At 43.6% G+C, this 24,894-nt stretch overlaps 3 protein-coding genes across 6 annotated transcripts in view; 2 read left to right on the top strand and 1 right to left on the bottom strand.

Annotated features, from left to right (window-relative positions):
* The window catches only part of cadm4 (cell adhesion molecule 4), a 184,142-nt gene extending 179,595 nt beyond the window's left edge, over window positions 1-4,547 (top strand). For 2 of the 3 annotated variants that reach the window (XM_080005000.1, XM_080004999.1), the window contains exons 7-8: window positions 1,023-1,151; window positions 2,469-4,547. In XM_080005000.1, the coding sequence (XP_079861126.1) occupies window positions 1,023-1,151; window positions 2,469-2,578 (239 nt within the window). In that variant the 3' untranslated portion in view covers window positions 2,579-4,547. Of the gene's footprint in view, window positions 1-1,022; window positions 1,152-2,204; window positions 2,284-2,468 lie in introns of all 3 variants that reach the window. The other variant, XM_080005001.1, reaches the window with a different exon arrangement.
* Window positions 4,548-10,138: 5,591 nt separating this feature from the next.
* On the bottom strand, window positions 10,139-12,757 carry LOC307233459 (adenosine receptor A1; the record flags this gene model as incomplete). The annotated part of the gene is made up of 2 exons (XM_080004795.1): window positions 10,139-10,988; window positions 12,390-12,757. The coding sequence occupies 2 exons, from the start codon at window positions 12,755-12,757 to the stop codon at window positions 10,139-10,141; spliced, it is 1,218 nt and encodes a 405-aa protein (XP_079860921.1).
* A 3,237-nt stretch (window positions 12,758-15,994) lies between these two features.
* rps19 (ribosomal protein S19) lies at window positions 15,995-24,294 on the top strand. Of its 2 annotated transcripts, none has more exons than XM_080005085.1 (6): window positions 15,995-16,027; window positions 17,279-17,350; window positions 17,521-17,621; window positions 18,258-18,441; window positions 20,092-20,146; window positions 24,240-24,294. In XM_080005085.1, the coding sequence occupies exons 2-6, from the start codon at window positions 17,280-17,282 to the stop codon at window positions 24,267-24,269; spliced, it is 441 nt and encodes a 146-aa protein (XP_079861211.1). In that variant the 5' UTR covers window positions 15,995-16,027; window position 17,279; the 3' UTR covers window positions 24,270-24,294. The 2 variants fall into 2 exon arrangements, with proteins under 2 accessions (XP_079861211.1, XP_079861212.1); XM_080005086.1 differs by having other exon boundaries at window positions 16,019-16,110.
* Window positions 24,295-24,894: the final 600 nt, after the last annotated feature.

The raw sequence follows: 24,894 nt of genomic DNA, 5'->3' as shown, positions 1-24,894 counted from the left end.
CACACTCCAGAACCTTTTTTTTTTTTTTTTTTTTTTTTCCCCCCCGACGTCGCTCCCCGCCGGCCTCCAGCCCCGCGTCAGTATTCGGGTTTGGATTCCAGATGCTGCATTGAAACCGACCTCAGCTCCTCAACTCTGCAAGACTTTTTTATCTTTTACTTTTGTCTTTGTCGACAACCCAAACACACACACACACACACACATACATATTCCAGCCCCAAAGTTTGTGATGGGGGGTGTTTTTTATTTTTTTATTTTTACAATCCTCATTTTTTCTTATCTGTATCTGTGTTGTTGCGTTGCGTTCTGAGAGCGCTGGTTATTAAAAGCCCTCTTTGGATAAACTTGTCACAGAACATTCTCTACATCAGTGCTTTCATATTACAAAATGGGGTGGAATTTAAGCTCTCTTTTTGTCGCCCCGGTTCCATCTCCTTTGGCGAGGTGTTTAGAATTCATTTCCCGGGGCTGGATTATACTGGGTATGAACACGCACGCATACGCGCACACACACACACACACACACACACACACACACACACACACACACACACACACACACACACACACACACACACACACACACACACACACACACACACACACACACACACAAAGTTTTTCCTCATTCAAAATGCATTATCCTCTTGACAGATACTTGGCTGGAGTGGCTTTTCGGAGGCTGACACACTTGTTTCTTTTATTCAGTCTTTCCATTCGCTATTTCATTTTCTCACCCGTTCTCCGTCTGGAAGTCTGCAATGTAAAAGGTGAAGATGGGTGATAATGCAACCTGGGCTGGAAGATATTGAGGTTTTTTTTTTCCCTCCTTCCTGTTTCTTTCTCTCTCTCTCTCTCTTTCTCTCATTCTCTCTCTCTTCTGTTCTGGCAAGCATTTTAATGTCCTTATTCTTTATGATAATGTTTATCTTTTTCCTTTTTACCTCTTTCCCCTCTTTCTATCTGTAACCCACCTCCCTCCCTCTCTCTATTTTCTGACTCCCCATCTCTCTCTCTGTCAGACCCCGGTGCAATGGTGGAGACACACAGTGCAGTTCCCTATGCGGTGATAGGGGGTATCCTAGCCCTGCTGGTTTTCACCGTCATCTGTGTCCTCATCGTCACCATCTGGTGCTCGGTTCGACAAAAAGGTAACACGCGCACACACACACACAGACAAACACACACACACACACACACACACACACACACACACAGACAAACACATATACACACACTTCCAGCGACCGTGTACCCCTCTGAGTTGAAAGCTTTACAAATTCATCACAGTTTCCGCAGGGATTCATTTTCATTTCTCGCCACTTTGTAATGCAACACACCAAAGGGGTGGGAGGGAGGGGGGAATGATTTGAAAGAGGTGTAAAAAATTGGCTGTGTTATATAGATAAAAGAGGAGGCATCGCTCTGCCAAGACGATCCTCGTGATGTAGTGTACAACCTTGGCGCCGTCAGGGAGAAAGACGAGAAAGGGTCGAGTGCGAGATGTGGGCGTGGCGCCTCCGCTTTACGACTCCGCGTTGGCGTATCGAGGCTCGTCAATTAAGGGGAGGCATCGGCTCCCCGAGTCCTCCATCCGTTTAAGTACCTCCTCCGGGCTTGGCCGGCGATGCCCTCTCGCGGCGCCCGCTGCCAAGAGAGAACTCGGGAACGTAGAAAAAACGCGAGGCGGGGGGAAGGGCCTGCGGCGAAAAAGAAGGCCCCCGGGGCGTGGCGGGCCGTCCCTCAACGCTGCGTACCGGGCCGACCGCCCGTCAGCCCCAAATACAGGGCCATTACGACGGCCCGCCGCAAACACGGGGTCATTAGGGCTCTGTCTTCGGCGCGCGCCCGCTGACAGCCGGCCGGTCAATCTCTCCTGGCCGAGGAGAATGAGAGTGGCGGGGGGGGGGGAGGAGTGCCGCGAGCCGGGAAGCTATTGGAGAGCGTTCCCACCCCGGGCGCCGATTGATTAATGGCGCGGGGCGTGAGCGAGGCTGCCGGGTGTTTTTTTGTGGGGGGGGGGGGGTTCTTTCTGAGTGACGCCCTGCCATTCTCCTGTTGTGCCTAACTTTCCCTTTCCCACCCCCTCCGCTGTCTCTCTGTCTATCCTCCTCCTCCTCCTCTCTATCTCTTATTCTGTGTCATCTTCTCTCTGGTTCCCTCCCCTCTTCCTCCCGCTGTTTTATCACCATTACCACTGGTAGGCTCATACCGCACCCGAGAGCCTATTCTTGCTTGGTATTGACTTAATAATTAGTGAACTAATGAATTAATCAATCGCAGGTAGAGTACTCAATAATATCAGCACTGAATGGTTTGATAATGCTGCATGGCGCTGCGAGGTCTATGCTGCTTCACCACCTAACCTTCCATTCCCCATTTCATTCTCTCTACCTCTTGCTTTTGTTCTCTCTATATCTCTGTCCCTCTCTCTCTCTCTCTCTCTCTCTCCCTTTCGGTCCGTGCAGGTTCCTATCTCACCCATGAGGCCAGTGGGTTGGATGAGCACGGGGAGGTGCAGGAGGCGTTCCTCAACGGAAACGACGCCAGCCAGGGCAAGAAGGAGTACCTGCTGTAGCACCTCCTCCTCTCCGCTCCTCTCCTCCCTCTATCCCTCCTCCTCCTCCCCAATCCCCGTCCTCTCACAAACACACTCACACACGCGCAGACAAACACACACACACACACACACACACGCACGCACACACACGCACACACGCACACGCACACGCACACGCAACACGCCGCGACAGGCCGCCTTCTGAAAACAACTGTGTACAGCTCCATCCTTCCATCCCTCCATCCCTCTATGCCTCCATCCCTCTATCCCTCCATCCCTCCATCCCTCTATCCCTCCATCCCTCCATCCATCTGTGCATCCTCCATTCCACTCACCCATAGACCGACTGAGAAAAAGACTCACCAGCCGTTAATGACTGTGCATTACACTGAAGGTTGGGGAGACAAGGGGAAAGGGAGTGGGAGAAGGGGTGTAAAAATAGGCGTAGATGGAAGGAAATCATACCTTAATCATTTCGATTGAGGGGGAACGCGGGGGAACGGGGGAGGAGGCGGGCACAAAGTGAGCTGGCACTCCGCCTGCAAAGTCATCAAACTGGAAGGGGAATTAGAGGCAGCTGACGACCTGCAAAAAAAAAAACAACATCCATTTCAGAAGGCGAGGGGGAGCGTGGAGAGGGGAGGACAGGAGTGGGTGGCGGGGAGCGACCGGGAGTTACGGAGCGCCTCCGTGTGAGGGGGGAAAAAAAATGAATTATTTAAAATTGCCAAAGCAGCCTTTGTGTACAGCGCAACTCATATATAATCCCCAGCGGTGTTGCAGAGTGTAAACCCTGAGTCTCTCAAGGCACCCGTAGTCTAATGAACCAGTTACGTGATCCGCAATATTCTGCTTCGCCGTCCCGGCTGGTGGCAGGCCCGCGGCGGACGTCGAACCGAGCTGATAACTTGTTTTTGCCTCCGCCCGAGCCAAGAGAAGTTTGCTTTCATTTTCTGTAATTGGCTCTCCATCTCCTGAATTATCTCCGTCCCTCCGCTCACCTTTTACCACGTCACCTGCCTTTTTTTTTTTTTTTCGTATCCACGTCCGTCCTCACTCGCCCCCACCCCCCCACCCCCGCCCCCCGCACTCTCCCCCCGCCCCCATCCTCCTGAATTTGCTCCCCATTGTTGGATGCTAATAATGAAAGGATTAGTGCTGGGCTGCCTTCCCAACGAAGGGGAAAGGAATAAAAAGAAAAAGAAAAGCTTAATTATTTTAAAATGTCATTAAGAGGATAAAAAGCTTCACAGTCTTGGGGGGGGTGGAGGGGGTGAGCGACGAGGGAATAAGCGACGGACGAGACAAACGGAATCGGGGGGGGTATTTGAATGGGCGCCACTGCACACGTGCACATGGACATGCATACATTCATATGTAAACACCATTACAGAATAAGTATACATATCTCTGAACCCCTTGTTTGTATAAAAAAGAACAGTAAACATAAATTAAATGAAACTTTTAAGAAATAAGAAAACAGTTTACTATTGAAATATGAGTTATGATGCAACTATACTAACAGAATATTAGCCTAGAGGTGCAACGCCGAACAAACTACTGTCCCGTGTTCTTTGAAGAAAAATATAAAATAAATAAAAAATATGTTTAATTTGTCTTTATGAAATATCAGAGGTCGTATTGTTTTTTTTTTAATAATTATTATTATCATGATTTGAACGATTATGATTGTCGTTATTGTTATTATTATAATTGCTGTTGTTATTATTATAATTGTAAATGTTAATGAACTGTACACTTTCCATGTCATCTTTTTTTCTATCTACTGTAGAGAAATTGCCGACTTTTTCACTATTTCCTTGCCCTCCTCCTCTCTTTCCCTGCCTCTCTCTCTCTGTCTTTTGTGCGTAGTTGTCGCCTCTCCTCTGTCTTTCGCTCTCTTGTTTATTTGAGACTCCATGTGTCATTGTTGATATATAGCTAACTATTTCTTTATAGGGAAAAGATACAAAGCACGACAAAATAAAAAAAGACTCTTAAATTAACCTCGGGGGGCTTGTCTGGTTTTTGGATGTGTTTACTGTGTAATTAGACAGAGTTGTTCTTGAGATCCTGCGAAAAGAGAAACAGGTGATGGAGCATATGATTGGATCAATGGGGAATAGCCGAGTTATAGGTGGGAAGATAAAAATGGAGCCAGCAGAGCTAGTTAGAACTGGCAGCACGTTGAGAATGGAAGGGGAATAAACAAAAACAGAAGGGCTCTGTGCAGCACTAATGAATCATAAGGACAGATAGCGAGAGAGAGAGAGCGAGGGAGAGAGAGAGGGAGCGGGGTTGTATCAGATGCACACAAAAAAATATGACTCCGCTATTAACTTCCACACAATCAATAGCCAATCCTGTCAAGAAGCACTCAACATGTCCATCCGCGTGTGGGGCTGAATTTGAAAGCCGCCGGGGGTCGCCAGGTGATGGATCAATGTGTTTGTCTTCCATCGATGGCGCGGCTCCATGGTTGCCCGTCATAAAGACAGACTGTCAAACCGCAATCAGAGTAATGGACTCACCGGGCGCCACCAGCCGGAGACTGAGCTCCGGGCCGCCAACGATCACACACACACACACACACACACACACACACACACACACACACACACACAAGGAGTTAAAAGTGATGGGCTTGCACGCAAACCTGCTCCAACACACGCCTTTTATTATACGCTTTGATCCGCACAGGGATCTATAACATTGACACTGAAATACAATGTGTGTTTGTGGAGCATTTTTCATCCGTGGGCCTGTATCACTTTATCTCCACCTATGAGACCATCTGACACAGAAGGTGTCAGAAGGTAGTGTTTTTCGCAACCCACAGCAGATAGATCTTCAGGAGGACACCATGGGGAATATATGCTGATCAGCCACAACATTATATTTTATTTTTTATTTTTCAAGAAATGTTTGGGAACTTTTTCTTGCTTCATTGGGAAGCGACAGGGCGGAGAGACAGAGAGACATGCAGAAAATGGCCTTGTGCCGAAAGTGAACCCTAGAAAATCGAGCCTTGATAATAGCGCGCTCTACCAGGTGAGCCACCGGGGTGCCCATCACCACAACATTAAAACCAGTGACAGGTGAATAACATTGATCGTCTCATTCCAGTGGCACCTGTCAAGGGGTGGGGTATATTAGGCAGCAAGTGAACAGTCAGTTCCTCAAGTTGATGTGTTTGGAGCAGGAAAATGGGCAAACGTGACGATCTGAGCGACTTTGACGAGGGCCAAATTGTGATGGCTTGACAACTGAGTCAGGGCATCTCCAAAACAAGTCAGTCACTGTGGGGTGTTCCCAGTATGTAGTGGTTAGTACCTAATAAAAGTGGTCCAAGGAAGGACAACCGGCAAACCGGTGACAGGGTCATGGGCGCCCATGGCTCATTTACGCGCGTGAGGATTGAAGTCCGTCTAGTCTGATCCAACAGAAGAGCGACTGTAGCACAAATTGTTGAAAAAGTTATGCTGTTAAGATAGAAAGGTGTCAGAACACACAGTGTATCACAGCTTGCTGTGTATGGGGCTGCATAGCCACAGACCGGTCTGAGTGACCATGCTGACCCCTGTCCATGTCAGAACTGGACCATGGAGGAACTGAAGAAGGTGGCCCGGGGAGGGGATGACACCAGGATGCACTATGGGAAGAAAGCAAGCCAGCAGAGGCAACGTGATGCTCTAGACAACGTTCTGTTGGGAAACTTTAGCCCTGGCATTGATGTGGATGTGAAACATACCACCTCCCTAAACATTGTTACAGATTCAAGTACTGTTCACCCCTTCATAGCAACAGTATTTGCTGATGGCAGTGGCCTTCCAGCAGCATAATGCGCCCTACCACATTGCAAAAATTGTTCAGAAATGGTTTGAATGGATTGGATTGAAACGTGACAAAGAGTTCAAGGTGTTGCCTTGGCCTCCAAATTCCCCAGATATCAATCCGATGGAGCATCTGTGGGATGGAGGGCCCACATCGCAACTTACAGGACTTAAAGGATCTGCTGCTAACGTCTTGGTGCCAGATACCACAGGACACCTTCAGAGGTCCTGTGGAGTCCACGCCTCGACGGGATAGAGCTGTTTTGGTGACACAAGCGGGGGCTACACAATATTCGGCAGGTGGATTTAATGTGGTGGTTGATCGGTGTATAATAAAAATGTGACTATTGCCCTTGACCTCAGATGGAAGAGGTATATGGTGCATGGAGAGCAGGATCTTGGCTGCTGTATGAATAGTTAATGACACCTTTTTAGCTTCAGTGAATATACACCGATCAGCAAACTTTAAAACCACAGGTAAAGTGAACAACATTGATCATCTTGTTACAATGGCACCTGTCAAGGGGTGGGATTTAATAGGCAGCAAGTGAACGTATGAAGTCAGTTCTTGAAGTTGATGTGTTGGAAGCAGGAAAAATGTGCAAGTGTGGGGCCAAATTGTGATGGCGAGGCGACTGGGTCAGAGCATCTCCAAAACGGCAGGTCTTAGAGTGGTAGACTGTTCCTGGTATGCAAAGACTAGTACCTACCAGAAGTGGTCCAAGGAAGGACGACCGGTGAACCGCTGACAGAAATGAAAGGTGTCAGAACACACAGTGCATCGCAGCTTGCTGTGTATGGGGCTGTGTAGACGCAGAGCGGTCAGAGTGCCCATGCTGACCTCTGTCCACGTCAGAACTGGACCAAGGAGGAATTGAGAGGGGCTGGCCTGGTCCGATACATCATGTTTTCTAACATCGTGGTGCCAGATACCACAGGACACCTTCAGAGGTCTCGTGGAGTCAATGCTTCGACAGGTCAGAGCTGTTTGGGCGGCACGACGGGGACCTACACAATATTAGACAGGTGGATTTAATGTGGGGGCTGATTGGTGTACGCAGTAGCTGCTAAAATAATTTCATCATCGGTTTCCAGTTCCAGTTTTATATTTTAGGAGACCTTTTTGGCCCGTTGCTGCGCTGGCTCTATTTCATCCTGGAAAACCACTCATTATCCAAATATAATGATGATGCAACGCTGCCATCAAACCTGATGACATTAGGACCCCCCCACGCGATCACCAGTGTGATTTGAAATCAATGGACATGACAGCAAATGCGTTTGGAACAAAACAGTCAATTATATTAAGTCCCCATTGGATTTTTATATCATGCATCACATGTGCCATAATCCCCCCTGTAATGACTACCAGAAGCCCGTGAGTAACACTCACACCATTCTACCCATTAACACCCAGGGAACGGGCTGGCATCACAGAATCTGTTGTTTACGGCTGTTTATGACGCTCATTTTTCATTTCTACGAGTGGTCGTAAACAGCACAGCCGATCGGAACACGACACCCCCCCCCCCGACTCTGGCGACGGCATGTCTGATTACACGCGCTGTTTAACCGTCCCCGAGGGTGACCTGCGTTAGCCTCGGCGGCTGAGTTAGTGACCGCGGCGAGTCTTATATTATCTTGACCGTGTGACCTTAGCTGTGCACGGAGGCGTGCAAGCAGCGGGGGCAGCCGCCATTGATTGAGGTTGTTGAGCGTGTCAGCGCTTCTGGCATGATCGGGAAACACAGAGGGGCGAATTCAAAAAGAATGGATTGCCGCTGTTATAAAAGCACCACGAATTAAGCATCAATTGCGCCCGCTACCTGAGCCGTCTCGGCGTCCGATTCACAAAAGATATTGAGCTAATGATATGAGGGCGCAAACACGGCGATAAAGTTTTTCTGCTGAGTGCAACCTGCCCTTGTTTTGCGGATTCGCAGAGATGGGCAGATTGAAATACTTTACCTTTAAATTAAAATGTACTTAGTATTTTTCGGTTTATGTGCAGTTACTATAAAACATTGAAATTGTATGAGTAAACACACAGTTCATTTATTACATGAATAAAATGTGTATATATTTAAATGTTTACTTAAAAAAATTCAAGTTCTCCCTTAATATTAATATTTCAATGTAGAAATGATGACAGTTAATTTAATATATTTTACTCTACCACAGGGTTCATTTCTTTCAGTGTGGGCCGAACGCCGCAGCCTTTCAGGTGCAGCAGAGCTGTCCATGGTCCTGTTCTGTGAGATTCAATGCCATCTGTGGTTCAATGCCAATTTTGACCAATTTATCGCCATTCCCTATAACTTTTAGTTGTTTTGTCTATGTCTAACGAGTTGAATAGGAGTAATGGAGCCGTTTTTTCCAACGTTTGTAAAGCCTTTTTTATACAATATGTTATTCAAAGTTTTGAAATCCACCACGGACTGCTCAAGGCATCGCTACCTTCGGATGCCGTGACAGTAATAATAATTATAATTATGCAGATGGTAATAAATTCACTCTAACTGTGTGTGAATATTAGCGCCGGTGAATTGGACTTTTTTTTGCAACCAGGCTCATTTGCATAGAAAGGGGCCAATTTTGCGCCGAATGTATGCATAATACCTAATTTAAGTACGTGCAAATAGCACCAGCGCACGAGACACTATTTACGTGGCAGCACAGTAAGGGGTGCATTTCACCATTTGCTTTGTGAATTAGATGCTCACTTTTTCTGTTATTTGCACAGGCCACAAAAAGCCACACAATCCTTTTGTGAATCCCCCCCCTCAGTGTTTTAAAGCAGGTGGAACAATTGAAGGAGCAGTCACACGCAAGTCGCTGGGACATTTTATTATTTTTTGTGTTTTCCTCCTTTGCTCTCCCTCTCTTTACCAGATACACCCATCTAGGACAGGTTCAGTGTAAAAGCGGGGAGATAATTAAAGCGAAAAATTAAAACTTAGGGGAGTTAGGGGAAGTGGAAAGCTAATGAGCGAGAGATGAATAAATAAACCAAATATAGTTTTCATGGGATGAGACAAAAACAAATGGGTGGAAGAGGAAAGGATGAATATGTTTGCTGCCACAGCCACATTGGGGCTGCAAGAAATAGTCCTTTATTTTGTGAAGAGTGTTTTTACAGTTGTTTTAGGAAGGACGCCTTTATTCCATAAGACGATCACATTGTCTTTAAACATTTAATCAAAACAACCACAGAGAGTCTGTTGTCGTTGGTTAATTACGATTTCCCTACGATGTCAGGTCCTGTGTAGAGCATTGTGTTATTACAACGTGTTTCATCAAACATCGGCTCCTGTAGATCCATGTTGCTGGGTGCGGTGGCTTAGTGGGGACTAAAAACTGGCTTAAAGCGGGATCACAAGGAAGAAAACCCGGAGTAAACACACACCTGTGTTTTGGCAAGGCTTCATTTTCCCATTGACATTTAAATTGAGACTTCATAATGAACTGTTTTTTTCACTTCCAAATCACTGGAGGAGCCTGCTGATGAGTTAAAAATAACAAGTAAATACCAAATCTGAATCTACTTATTATATGCTCTGTTCCACAAACTATTTATCATAAATTCAAGCTATTTGGTATGCAAATACACATATACACACACACACAGGCATATGCAGAAGCACGTCCTAGAAAGACAACCTAGTTTCCCCTGTTGTCTGAATCCCAAGGGAAATCAGGGTTTGCATTGAGAAGCACAGCCATGATCTTTCACCTCATTGTGATTTTACACTCCCGGACACACTTTGGCCTTGAGGGAGTTTTTGGCCTGGCACCAGGAAGCTCCTTGCAAGGCCTCACACAGGGCCCTACCCACAGCCTTCCCCGGGGAGGGGGCGACACCCGGCGGCAGGTGAGGAAGAGCGGGAGGAAAGGTCGGCCGTTGCACTCCCGCCTTCTTCTCAGCGGGAGTGAAAAGGAGTGGGGGTACAAGACCGTACAGCTGATGAAGGAATGAGGCGACCAAATAAAACCAGGTGGGTGGGTTGTTTTTGGGGGAGAAAAGCAAGATTGCGTGGCTAATGTGGAGGGGCAGGCACAGCAGAACCAGAAGGAAGAGAGACAGAGCCAGGGAATGAGACGGGGACGGGTCCAGCTTGAGAGGTGCTGTCAGACTGAATGGGACCTGCCGGTGATTCCTGGTGCACAGCAGGTCCAGGTAAATGGCCAGCAACCCCATTACAGGAAGCAGGAAGACCGTAAGACCATAGACGTACACCAGGAAGCCGGGACTGAGGACAGTGTCCGGGGCACACACACCCCAGTGGTTACCGTGGATCTCAGCATAGGTGAAGTTGTGCAAGTCCTCCACGTAAAACTTTGACAGGAACCCTCCGTACGGGAGATACTTCCCAATGACCAGGAAGTTGTGGGGATACTTGAGGTGCGGGGAAGTGGAAGGGGCAGGAGAGGAGGGCGTCCAGTTGCCCTCCAGCCGCCCCAGTCCGGTCCCGCCGCTGCTCCAGATGTCCAGCACATCTAAGCCGATGAACTGGGCAAAGGAGAAGAGGACCGAGCTGACCCAGCAGAGCAGGACCACACAGAGGGCCCGGCGGTGGGACACGAACGAACAGTACCTGTCACACACATGGTTTGATGTTTATTTAATTGGAATATACCTGTGAAATACCATCCCAAAGCATAAATAACGTTATGAAGTGAAACTAATAGTGTGATATATAAATTAGTGATAAGTGAAAAGGTTAGATTGCATTATTTTAGAATGAAGCAAACACAGGGTAACATTTAAATAAGGAATGATTTAAGGTACAGTATTCCACACAACTCATCATTATAACACTACTGTAGCGCTAGCAATACCACGTACTGTACATCACCCACTAGGAACCTATTGCGCATTTAGCCGTCCTGAAATTCGGCTCACTCTTTGGAGCCCCTGCTCAAGATTTCTTCCATTTATGAATTTATACATGTTCAGCGGGGTTTCCATCCCTACCTGAAGGCTTGACTGGACTTTGATATAGTTTGCAGCATCTGCAGTGGTCGTGCGCCTCTACTTTTGCTGATAATTATTAATAATTAATTACTGCATCTTGGAATGAAACCCCATTGGCAGATCACCAACACACTCTCAAATATCTGCCTCTGCTTTAATATCTCGGCAAATAGACATTCCTTTCATCATGGAAATTGATTTTAAAATAGTGATCCAAGCCCTGCTGCCAATCCCTGTTCAAAGTAATTTGGCTCATTAACTGATCACAAGCTTTTGTCCTTGAGAAGATATTAATTGAGTGGAAAGTACCAAAAAACTAACTCTCATTTGCACAAACTGGTGCAAAGTCATCAGTGTCCACTGGACATTAGGCTCCACTATCAACAAAGAACATTCTGTAAGTCATTAAGGTTTAAAAAAAGCTGTAATAAGGCATGTTAATAAGGCTTTAAGGTTAAAGGGTCCAGAGCTCATTCTTTAATTTCCCTTATTTTTTAGCTGAATATGCAGCCTTTCCTGAGCTACGTGCACTGTCAGTATTTGTATGTACATAATGAAATACTTTTAAGCTTTTTAACTATCAACTATGATTTGCTGGTAAACTAATCCATATTATTTTTGCATCCCAAGCGAATTCGGCGGCATCTCTCCTTTTCCTTACATTGATTTTAGCTTCAGAGTGTGTGCTTTTGCTCACAATTTGTTTTAGTTCCTCTGGAATAGAAATGAATCCAAGTACTGCATGGATACAGAAAGTCCAAATATCCAACGGTACATGTGTCCAGCTCTATCAAATTAGTCCGATTAGTTAAATCTGACTTTCTCCCATGGTGGATCAATAATCTTATCTTGTCAAATTGCTGCTGGACTTTTTCCTCAAACTATTGTGAGGATTATCTTGAGAATTATATACATGTATAAAATTGAAATTAAATATAAGAATTATTTATTTGTATTAAGTGCACTTAGTTATTTTCTTTATTATTGTTATTATTAATATTGTTATCATCACCACAGTCACCTGCCAACCAGGCGCCGCTGCAGATGGGCATCCAGGCTGAGCAGCAGCAGCAGACACACTGTGAACTGCCTGACCAGCAGGGGGCAGCACACCAGTGGGATGCAGGTGTACAGACACTGCGGGGACCGCAGGTTGAGCAGCACAGACACAGGGACCCCCACCGCACCGCCCACGGCCCCCAACCAGCCCAGACACAGCCGGAGGCAGGATGAGACACTCCTGCTGTTCTCCCCGGCTCCCCGGGATCCTTCCTGGACCCCGGCCACCGCCTCGCCGCCACCGCCGGCCATACACAGCCTCACGCTCACCACCATCACAGACACAGACAGGACGCACTGGCACAGCGAGTAGAGCCATGTGAAATCCATCTCTACAGAGAGAGATAGAGGGAGCAAGAGGGAGGGAGAGAAACACAAAGCCAGAGAACAAATTTGAATATGGCTTCAAGGAATCATTATTGTTCGCGGTGCGGAAAGAAAATCAGAATCTGCGCGCGCCGTGTTACGGGTTGCCCTTGCGAATCTTGCCGAATTCACTCCCACTCTCCGCCCGTCACCCATGCCCTCTGCTTCCAACCCTTTCAGCGCTGATTGCCCCCGGAGACCGACTCGCATTGTCAAAGGCGCGGTCCAAGATGATGAAAGACACTGAATAGAGTGAATACAAATCGGATCAGAGCAATAAAGGTGGAGGAAGTATTTGAGGTTAAATATGTAGAAGTAGGTTGGAATGGCAAAACCGCGAGTGAGATAGAGGCGGTTTAAAATAGAGAATTGAAGGCAAGGTTGTGGTTGAGGCCTAGGGAGAGAGCGAGAGAGAGACAGAGAGAGACAGAGATGCAGACACAGGAGTGCGGGCTATTTTTGATAGGTATTGGAGAGCTGTAAACGTGCCTGGAGAGTGAAAAGGTCAGGCCATAACAGCCCCGACACGACCCTCCCGCTGAGGGTGTGAGCGCCATGCCAAATCCGGCGAACGGGGCTGCGCGGCAACATCCTGTTGCCACTGACTTTCCCCCCACGCTCTCTGTCTATCGCTCCCTTTTGCTTTTGTTTGCCCTCTCTCTCCTTTCTCCCCGTGCCGGCCCGCTCACCCATATCCCAACACGTACGGGGCTTCCAAAAAAAAACCAAAAAAACAGATCCACGAATGAACGCCGACGCGACACGCACGCACACACACAAACGACACGGATGGATAATTTACCTGCAAATACGTTCGGCCGTGATTGGCATGTCATTTGAGTAAATTTTCAAATTACAGCCGTACAAAAACCCTGGTGGATGAATATTGAAATGGAAGATTTGCAGCTTCAATATGCCGCCTGTCTTTTCCAAATAATTAGTTTGACCTTTTTGGAACATCCGCCGGTGATCGTCAGTTTTCCATAATAATCATGACCGGCTGTAATAGCCTCGGTATGCCACTTCATAATCACTTCATACAGCCGTCCCCTGCTCTGCTACTTAAAGGGCCTTGTTGGAATTTATTGACTGAGGTAATTAATCGCATTTCATTTCATCTCGCGTTTGGTTTTTCAATTTGAATTTGTAATTATTTGAATTATTCTGCATAAAGAATCATCTAAGCTCATCAATGAAGCTCTATACAGTGACGCCACACCCAAACCGTCTCTGGAGTGGGCTTCCCAGAGGGGAGCTGGAAGGGCGACGTTCTGCCAAAGGCGCCGATTAGGATAAAAGGAGGCAGTTACCTGTGGTGAAAAATCCTACGACGACAGATAGTTTGTGTAAAGCTCTTTAATCTGTCCTCTGTATGCGCATTCCCTGGATCCTCACTTCCCTCCACGATCTCTATCTCTGTCTCTCTCCCTGTCTGCACCCACCGACAGAATAAACTCTGATTCATAAACCTCCGCTTATCCACCTGCCCACTATCCTCCTCCATCTGCAAACATATCAATTGTGTCAATGTTGGAGGACCGCTGCCCTTTCCATCTGAGATGTGCAAAGGGCAACATCACCGCCAGCCAGCTATGTAGTTATGTATATAAGGTACAGTACATACAAACACACACGCACGCACACACACACACTCACACACACACACACACGCACACACACACACACACACACACACACACACACACGCACACACACACACACACACACAGTGAACGTGATTGAACATGACTTGGAAGCGGCCTAATTGCAAGGTCTTCTACCCACGAAAGAAAATGCCCTTAAACCTCACACGTGTTATTCCTATGCATGGATAACTACTGACAATTTTTCCCGAAAGGATAAAAAACAAAAAACGTAAAGTTAAAAATGTAAGCTCCAGTGCCACCAAAAGCCAATCTTGCTCCATTCTGGATGATTTGAAATCCAACTTTATGGCTTTTTTTTGTGTGTGTATTCTGTTGTGTTTTTACATCCAAATGAGTTTCATATGACTCTAGGGCAGGCAGTTATGCACCAGATAATGTTCCCATATCCCCACAAAATCACCCATGGCGCTGTCTGTGAGTCTGTGAGATCAGTCTCCCATAAACTGCCAATACAATAGGGGTGCTGGCAGTGGAATAGGGAACGCCAAACTGTGAGGGAGTAAACATTACATGACCAAAATGCTAATCATTATAAAACATACAACAGAAACAATTTACATGGTTACTGCCAACTTAAGAACTGCCAACTGCAGTTTGAGGCTACATCTATTGTTGATAGTGCAAATCCGTTTAGGGGACGGGATTATTTTTTAAGAGAGGGACATTTTTGCTTTTGAATTTCTGAACAGAGCCATCCAGGCAAAGCGTTATGAATGAAAGTGAGAAAAACAAGATAAAAATAAACGATTGTTTTGTGCCTTCGCGGTTCCAACAGGTGGGACTGGAAGCTTCACATGACTGATCAAAAGATGACGTTTTTCATTCTCTGGTTTTAGATGAAAGTGTATTGATCACCAGTGGGAGATTGAGTCCTAGATTTGGAAGCGACTTCAACACAAAAAAAGACAAATATGATATCTGGAATGTACAGTATAATAATAATAATAATAATAATAATAATCATCATCATCATCGTCATCATCATCATCATCATCATCATCATCATCATCAAATATTTATTTTGAGATTGGATGAAAATACATTGATCTCCCATGGGAAACTTCTAGACTTGGAAGTGACTTTATAAATACAGACTGAAGAAGAGGTGAGTGCTGTATTGCTGGAGAAGTCGATCTTTTCTAAATTAACTCCTAAATTCACTCCTAAAAAAAAATCAAAAATAAAAAAAAATACATATTATTAATTCCAAGGGGATGATGATGATGATGATGATGATGATGATGATTATTGTTATTATTATTTCTACTAGTAGTGTACTCCTACAGGAGTAATTAATGAATGCATGACATATAATCATAATTATATCATAAAGGTAAATTATAGTTTGTGCAGAAAAAAAAGTTCCCATCACATTTTTGATCCATAGGGTTACGTCACAGTTTTCGTAGCCCTCACCCTGCCCCTGATTGGCCTTCTTCCCCGGCGATGTGCGGGAAGCGGTGGAAAAAGCAACGCGCAGGTCTCGCGTGGTAGAGCGAGAACCGCCCGTTTCACCACGGCTCGGAAACCCCGTTTTGCCCTCTTCCCTTCGCTATCCGCAAGCAAGGTAACCGGGGTTCCACTCCTCCGGGGTATATTCGTAGAGAAGTGGGGCAGAAACGTTCCGTTTGGCATCGGAAACACGACCGGGTAAACTCTTAGACACCGAGGCACGCCAGCGTGGCTTTTGGTCGAGCGTATAATGCGATTCAAGGCGTTTTACACACGTTTTCGTCTCGCGTGTTCCGCTCACGCCGTCTCTTGACAGTGATGGCCGCCTCCGTGCCGTCCGTTTGAGGCCTGCTAGCTAGCGTGCTAACTGCTAAGTCAAAACTCGTTTAATTTCTACTATTAATACAAATTGTTGCGGCTGTGATAAGAAGTGTATTGTGGCGTGGCCGGCGACGATTCGATGGTAATGTATATTAGACCCGGTCAGTTATTTTTTAATCAAACGGTGGTGCTAATGCTTAGCTCCCTGCTAACTCCCATCCTATCAGCTAGTTATTCTGTAATGCGGCTTGAACGGCGTGTGTAGGCGCTGCACATGTAGCAGCAACCACGACTTTAAGGTGTTTGGTATGGATAGGTGGTAGGTATGGTTTTTTGGCTCTAGGTGTAAATAAAGACAGGATATTAATCGACGTGATGGGTGAATATGTATATAATAATACGATCTTGGGGAACAATGAAGAGTAGATCAGAGTTATTACCATGTGAATTATCTTAGTAAGGAAACTATTCTTAACGCCAAGACCGACTGGAACTACGTACTTTACTGTTTACTACATACATGTTAGTTAGATGGAAGCATCTTTTGCTGTTAAAGCCTTTTATTTAGGCTTGCATAGATGGCATTTTTTGGATTGGTATCCGACCCAAATGCTGAGTATTCAACCCATACTTGCCAATAATATAATATGCTGTATAAAATATCTATACAATATTATAGCTATACAATTTCCAAGTGAAACAGTTGGTTCAACTAAAATGGAGAGCAATAAATCACATAAAAAATTACTTGCTTACACATTGCTTAAATCTACCAAGGTCAGATACTTGCTATTAGTGTCTCTTAACGGGTCATGTGCATCAGAACTGGAGTTGGTCTCCGGGCTGTGCATTGGCGTCTCATTGCACCTAGATATGATGCGTAAAATAAGTGCTTCCTAACACATAAAACGGGAGCTTCATGCCACTACATTGTGGCTGTCAGGTACATTCCTACGATTTTGTGAGCACAGAATTGGAAACGGTATCTGCGTCCCCATTTGCTTTTGAAATGTAAGTGTATTAAGTTGTGCTTTAATCATTGCAGGATGCCAGGTATCACAGTAAAAGACGTTAACCAGCAGGAGTTTGTCCGTGCCTTGGCGGCCTTCCTGAAAAAGTGAGTGGTATTCACTGATGCTTTTGCTTTCCACAAGAAACATTCAGTGTAATTGTGAATGCCTAGTGATACTAAATCTTCAGTCTTATATTATTGAATCTACAAGAAGTGGTTCAACGGTGTCAAATACCAACATCTTTTTTTTTTTTTTTTTTTTTTTCTCAACCCAGATCAGGCAAGCTGAAGGTGCCAGATTGGGTGGACCTTGTCAAGCTTGCCAAGCATAAGGAACTGGGACCCAGTGATGAGAACTGGTTCTACATTAGAGCGGGCAAGTCAAATCATCTCAAACATACATGATTTGAATGTGAGGGAGATTTTACTCATCTCTGCCCTTAGGTTGATAAGTTGTCTGCACTCTCCTTTTGATTGGTTCTTTAATTCATCTCTAAGATCAAGAGTGGCATATTCAAAGAGAATTGCAGTTAATGTAGAACTTATTGTATATACCAAGAGCAAATTGTTAATTTCTGTCGTAGTGCTTCGGGGTACTTTAACTATAGAGTTATCATTTTACAGAGAAAATCAAGTGGAGGCAAAATATTGGAATGAGGATGTATAATCACCCTCTTAAATGGGGGCTGTGGGGCTATTGTATAGGATTTATTTATCGCACACAAAGAAATTGGAATATTTAACAAATTCCCCTTGGTGAAAATGTAATATCCATTTAGCAGCTGATTGCATAATTAATCCCACAACTCAATTATATACAGTATGCAGGCGACAGTATTCTTACTGTTTTAAGTTTGGTTGTGGTTAATCTAATTTAATTGAGATCAAGAGTGCCGTCAAGCACATCTTTGTACTTATTTGGATCTGTGACTTTGGCCGTCCATCTATCATCAGCATGGGGTTTTCTGCTTCCTCGTCAGTTGATAAAGATGTCCTCCTTTGTATCTGTTAGCATCCACAGTCCGTCACTTGTACCTGCGTGGGGGTGCTGGTGTAGGCTCCATGACCAAGATCTACGGTGGTCGTAAGAGGAATGGGGTGTGCCCTGCCCACTTCAGCAAAGGATCCAAGAACGTGGCCCGCAAGGTGCTACAGTCCCTTGAGCTGCTCAAGATGGTGGAGAAGGACCCCAATGGGTGAGCCTCACAGCTTTAGAGTTTAAGAATGGTCTTGTTCATGTGTTGCTAGATTACTGTTAAGTTTTTGCAGTAAGCACAGCATTCCTTTTAGTAAAGTTTTTTTACCTTTCTATTGCTTATGTCTCACCAAAAGACTCAATGGCTTGTCCTTGCAGCTGAATATGAGAGGTATCCTGCTTATGAAGATTTAACTCTTTTGGTGACAGGATGTAGACTTGATGTATTCTATCAATAAAGTGTGAACTTAAAATGATTATAAATCAAATGTTGCATGAATATGAAAAAAATTCTGCCCATCTCAAGGCGGGGGATCGCCAGGGATCTCGCAATACTTGTGTCCCAATACGATAATATTGCGATTCTTTGTTTCGCACTACAAAGTATTGCAGTACGATTCTGGGCTATATTGCGTTGTATTATTTTTTTATTTCTCGCCTGACTGCAGTCAAAAGTGTAAAACTCATATTTTTTTCACTGATGTCATGGCGTAAACTTGCACATGCATTAGTATGGTCAGTACACAATGTCACATCCCATACGTGTAATGTTTACGTCCAACGGCGTCATTGTTAAAATACTTACTTTGTATGAGAGGAGCTCCACATCGTTGTCTCTTTTCTGCCCATTTTCACCAGTCGTGTTGTGAATATTGAAATAAAACAAACCCCTTTCCCCCCCATGTTAAAACATGTTTATTGATATGTCAACAAACAGTGGGTAGCTGGTAATGAAATGTATACTCGCTACGTAGCCGTAACGGCTGCTAACGTAAATAAATGAACACAGCAGCAAGAAAAATCAGAAACTCAAATGTAAATCCTCCATGAGGAAAGTGTGTGGCCAAGACTGCAGTTCGCAATATCTATGGAAATGATAACTGTTGGATACACATGGCATAGATGACGGCTGATGCATAGCGTCATTTGTTGTCACTAGTTTTTGTTTGCGACTTCTGGTGCTGATTCCCTCCCTTGTTTCCATTGGAAACACAAACGGTAACCAGGAATAAGTGGTTTTATTGATTGAATTGAATTGTTTTTATTATTTTAGTACCAGAAACGGTAATTCTATCAACTTTAAAACTATATTAGCGATTTAATTAATAAAATATTAATGCTCGCAGTTTGTGTATTATACATTATCGCCACATTCAATATCGCAATATTCTTTTTTTATTTTATTTTATTTTTATTTTCTTCCCCCATCCATCATTTTTTGTCATTGCATTAATATAGGGATTAAAAGACTTGTGTATTTGCATGTCGGTGGTGGGTCATAGCACTGAGAATCTACTGCAATTGCCACAGCAGAAATGGTGTTGTTGAACAGGCCAAATTTAATGTGTTAATTTTACAAATTAACTGAATTGCTTCCACCAAGAATGATATATAACATACAGTTGTTTGAATCAAATAGTTTTCTCTAGCATTGACTGAAACTAATTTTCTTATGAATTTCAGGGTTGGCTTATATATGTTGGGAATTGATGCCAAACATTTCTTGACTAATGAATTGTCTGTAATGGGCTGCGTACAGTGTCGATTGGGTATTATGCGCAACACAGCTATGTTGTGTATTCATTTATTTTTAAGTTAAAAGTTTTACATCCCTTCAATATAGTGATCTGTTTTCCCTCTGTCTCCTCAGTGGTCGCAGAGTCACTGCCCAAGGAACCAGAGACCTGGATAGAATTGCTGGCCAGGTGAGAAACATCTTTTGTGTATAAAATATGTTGAGTTTGTGCTCACTAGAGTTTCCGTTAGAAAAATTTGGTGCCAGTCCACGTGTCCTGGAAAATGTCCCGGGCAAATGGAGAGATTTCCATCCGATATGTGTTTTCAAACCTATTTATAGGCAGGTCATATAAAGAATGAAAACATGAGTGCATATCGATTTGGAATATTTTTTTATTTAATATTCAAAATAAAATGTCTCGTCAGTTATCAATATTACAAATGTTACTACTTGAAATCAAATAATTTCTGTTTGGACGGTAAGTAACAAGTGCAGCTGCTTTAATTATCATTTCACTTAAATAAAATTTAGATTTAAAAACAAAAGTAATATGGCAAGTAGGTTGAAATAAATAACGTTTGTGGTGACGTCTCGTCAACATTTACCACAATGGATATTTATCATCTGCTTTGGGTCAAAATTAAATATCCAAAAAAAGCCAAACTACAGGTGTGTATCCCTGTTCCCCTGTCCTTCTTGTTGACAATACATCGTCTTTCTGCTTCTCCAAGTTTAGGATGCTGTGCTCTGTCTTGGCTCCGTGTGTACTGGGTTTACAAGCACAACCTGCGGGCGGGGCTTATTTCTAAATCAACAAATGCGATTGTTTAGAGGTGAACGGTTTAGATCGGCTTTCGATTGTCCAAACTGATTGGCTTTCCTGTTGCAACTTGCTGAATGCGGAAATGAACAGATTTGCTGAATTTTTTATCTAAATGATCGAGCCTGTTTTGTCAGGGAAAACTAAGCCGATAATTGTCATTATTATTCTATCTCGCAGCAGTAATTAAAATTGTGCTTAGAAGGATTTTTTATTTTTTCTCCGAAGATTATAACCAGAGAGATTTAAATATTTTGGACTTTCCTGGTCAAAAACTGGCAATTACCAGATAACAAACTCTGGTACCCACACCATTAAAACCCAAATACAACCGTGCGTGCATGTAGGGCTGTAGCGGCAAATGCGAAACAAATGGATGTTATCGAACTTAATAAACATGTTTTGCAGCTTACATACTGTTGCTAAAGAATTGAATGCACATTAGAAATAATCTATAAACTATGGCATATAGCTGTCAAATATGGTGCCGACAGCTACAATTGTTACAAAAAAAAATGTTGTTTACCAACCGTTTAAGTGTTGGCATTTACAATTAAAATAAAGAGACGGACTTGAGTTTTCAGAGTACACCCATTAAATTTGAATTGACTTGGTGACAGGGTTCCTACGGTTATCGGTGTTAATAGTGTGAAATGGTGTTCGGTCGTACGCCGATCATATTACTTGCCCACAGTCCATTAGTTGGAAATGTTTATTTAAAGGCCTGACTTTATTTTTTGATACATGACTGAATGGTAAGTATAGTAGACTACTCGGGTCAATGCTTGTCTCATTGTCCCACATCCCTTGCAGGCATGGGGTACATATTTGGTTATCTAGCACTGCTCGCTGTCTCAAATGTAAATGGCTGTATAAATGTGTGTATTTCACAACACATTATAATGCTGGATTCATGTAAGCTTAATTGCAATTCACTGACTCCTTCTTGAACTCTAAATTGGGATGCTTGGCCAGGTTTTGTGCGTTTCTAAAACGTTCCATTTGCAGATTGGTCCTGGAGCATCAGTAGTCACCCCTTGATTATCTGCTTTGAAGGCAAAGTTATTCTACCTTTGCTGCTTTTCTTTTCGATGCATCTTGTATCTGGACGAATTGTCGTGTTAGCAGTACTTGGTTACAGTTTTTACATTCCACCAATGTTTTTAGTTGATTGGAATTTTCTTTTGTGGTGACAGCAGTAAGTTACTGTCTGAACTATGAATTTTTTAATTTTTTTTTTTTTTTTTTTTTTTTTACATCAGATTGCACTATTTCAAGTGGGCCTATACATCCATTAATCATACTGTTGTGGTGGGCAGTAATTATTTTGCAATGTGTAATTCTTTATTCATTTGGAAGCAACGGTCCTACAGACAGTCTTGCAAGGTGTCAGACTTTATTACCATTATACTTTACATAGGCATAAAGCACAATGGGATTAGCCCTATTGCATTCATTAAAATTACATTTTGAATTAATAAGAGAGTATTGTGCTTGTGGGAAACTCAGATTAACAACTTAATTTTTTCATATGGCCATGCCCTAATTAATCGCATGAGCGAGGTTTCTGCTGTTTTCTGTAGTCCCCATGGGTGTATGCAGCGCAGTTAGTAGCACTACTTGCGCTTGTGGCCCACATGGCTGCTGTAGTCCCATGTCTGTCAAAGAAAGCTTTACTGCCTCATATTCCTTAAGATAAAAATGTGGCCCTCGTACTGAACACTTAGTGTTGGCCTAGTTGTGTTACCAATCTGAATAATGCAGCCATTTCAGAGCCAATCTGATGTAGACTTACCCCATCCAGCATTCATACCGGCTGGATCTAAGGTGTTTTTCTGACTGACTTAGAGCAAATCTGTTAGGTTGTAATGGCCTATCCACAGCCATGGAGATAGTACCTTATTTATCTTCCAAGGGGAAAATTAAGTTGCAGCAGCTCAATTGGGAAACAAAGTACAGATGAATAATGTACAATGAATTACGATATATATATACATGCATACAATAAGCAATCAAACAGTAAAGATGGCGGTACTATAGCGCAAGAAATTACATCAGCAATGCATTCATGCGCTTTGATTTCCACTCTATATTTTCTGCAGCGTTAAATTTAAAATGTAAAACTGTGTAGGAAATATAAAATGGCTGCTGCGCGGTGTCCCTCAATGCACACTGCACCCGTCCACCAGCGGATCTCCACCGCTCCAATACGGTGGACGTGCAGACGCATAAGCTGAGAGTTGACTATCGAGCCGATCGCGTTTTAGTAGAAGTCAAGACACAGTTAGTACTTTGAGTTTTTCTACCAAGCGTTCCCCTCTGGCAAAAATGGCATCGGTTTTTCTTTGCTTATTTTGGTGAGTAAATTAAAAGAAGTGTCCAAAAGTAACTTCCTGTTTATCCTGAAGTCTAGATTTTGATAAAGCTCGTGACTGTTTCGGTGCATTGTCGAAATATTCTCACATTTTTGTTATTTATAATTGTTATTATCCAAATAAAAGTTACTTATTGAGATACTAGTGTTTTTCTTCCAAATCAAGACTCTATATTCAAACAATGGCATAGCTGTCAGTGCTGGGGGGAAAAATGTTTAAAATATGTTTTAATCAAATTGTGACTTAAATTTCAAAGGTCAAATCATATAGGGGATTTGGAGAATCATGACATGCCTAGTTAATAGTGATGCTAGTATGCTATAGATGACTATAGCTAAATCTCTATTTAAGAATAAGCATTGCCAAGATGGCATCCTAGTGAACACTTCTCTTAAGTGACGTAAGAGAACTGGAGGTGATGTCCTGAAACGCCTTTCACTCAAACATCATCATCCTGCTGCTTTGATCCAGCGCCTTGTCTGTTGGTGCAACAGCGCCGGCGGGCTTCCTCAAACCGGTGTCTTTGGAAAGTTTTCCTGCCTTGTGGAATACAAGTCAGCTTTCCCACAGAGGCCAAGTGTCTTGATCTTGCAGAGCATCCCTCTTGTCCGTTGTCTTGTTACTCTCACAGGTTAAAACTAACCAAACAGGTGGCAGTTTTCTGTCATATCGGAGGGGGGGGGGGGGGGGGCAGAAGTGCTGTGGTGATACAAGGTTAAAGGGGGTAAACGAGAAGAGAATTTCATGCTTGGCAAGCTTTCCGTATGGTACCAGTTTTCTTGTTTACCCATGCTAATGAGCAATATGCAGATGAGTAGACCTGTGCCCAGCCTGCTGCTTCACAAAGCTGGCAAGAGGAATCTCTGCATGTCTCTTCCCTCCTGTTCCCCCTGTGGTGTTGGTGAAGATTTTTTTTGGAAAATACCCTCCCCCCCCGCAAACCAAGCTTCCTGTCATGTACTCGGTAGAATGTGTGTTTTTCTGTGAGCGTTTCGCTGAAACGTTTTCCAACAGGTTATTGTAATCATAATGTTCACAGCTAGACTTTTTCTAATTGTTTGTTTTTTTTCCATCTGCCTCAACAGGTTGCAGCTGCAAACAAGAAAGTTGTGTAATAAATCATTTTCGACAAAGTAAAAATTTTCCTTGTTTTTTCTTCTCTCTTTTAATCAAGGTGAACCTGCATGAAACGCTCATACACTACGAAATATTTTGAAGCGCTGTTCTAACCTTGTCTGTCAGTACAAACTTTAAAGTCTGCGGCGCTGTGGTATTTACTTTGACCTTGTTCAAACTCTGACAAATTTATTGGCAAGAGGAAAATGGGAAGACGGAGCAAAGCACTTAACCCAAAAATATTACTGATCTTTATTCGATGTCTAGGATCTTGACTTGATGAAAGGAGAAAAAGCCTTGTGGAGGACCAAATTACTCAGCATGAAATTAAATCAATAAATGATTAAATGTATAATTTGAAATGTGCCATGAAAACATAATTGTTTCCTAATGGCCATTTTTCACAATACTGCTGCATTCAAAATAAAATTATGTATTAAACTGTCATTACAACTGATCACCTTCATAATAATAGACTATTTCCCTATGACAAATTTCCAAAACGTCCATTAGCCCAATGAGTTTATCCTTGATTAGTAAGCAAACTGTGCTATTGTAGTTGTCATAAGAATATTTTGGATCTACTGGCAGGCATGTGGAAATGGATCGATATGTCTGGAACAA

The sequence above is a fragment of the Zeus faber genome (assembly GCF_960531495.2).
Source record: "Zeus faber genome assembly, chromosome: 8".
Lineage (NCBI taxonomy): Eukaryota > Metazoa > Chordata > Actinopteri > Zeiformes > Zeidae > Zeus > Zeus faber.
Note: the sequence above shows the minus strand (reverse complement) of the source record. Positions and strands in the feature narration are given on the sequence as shown.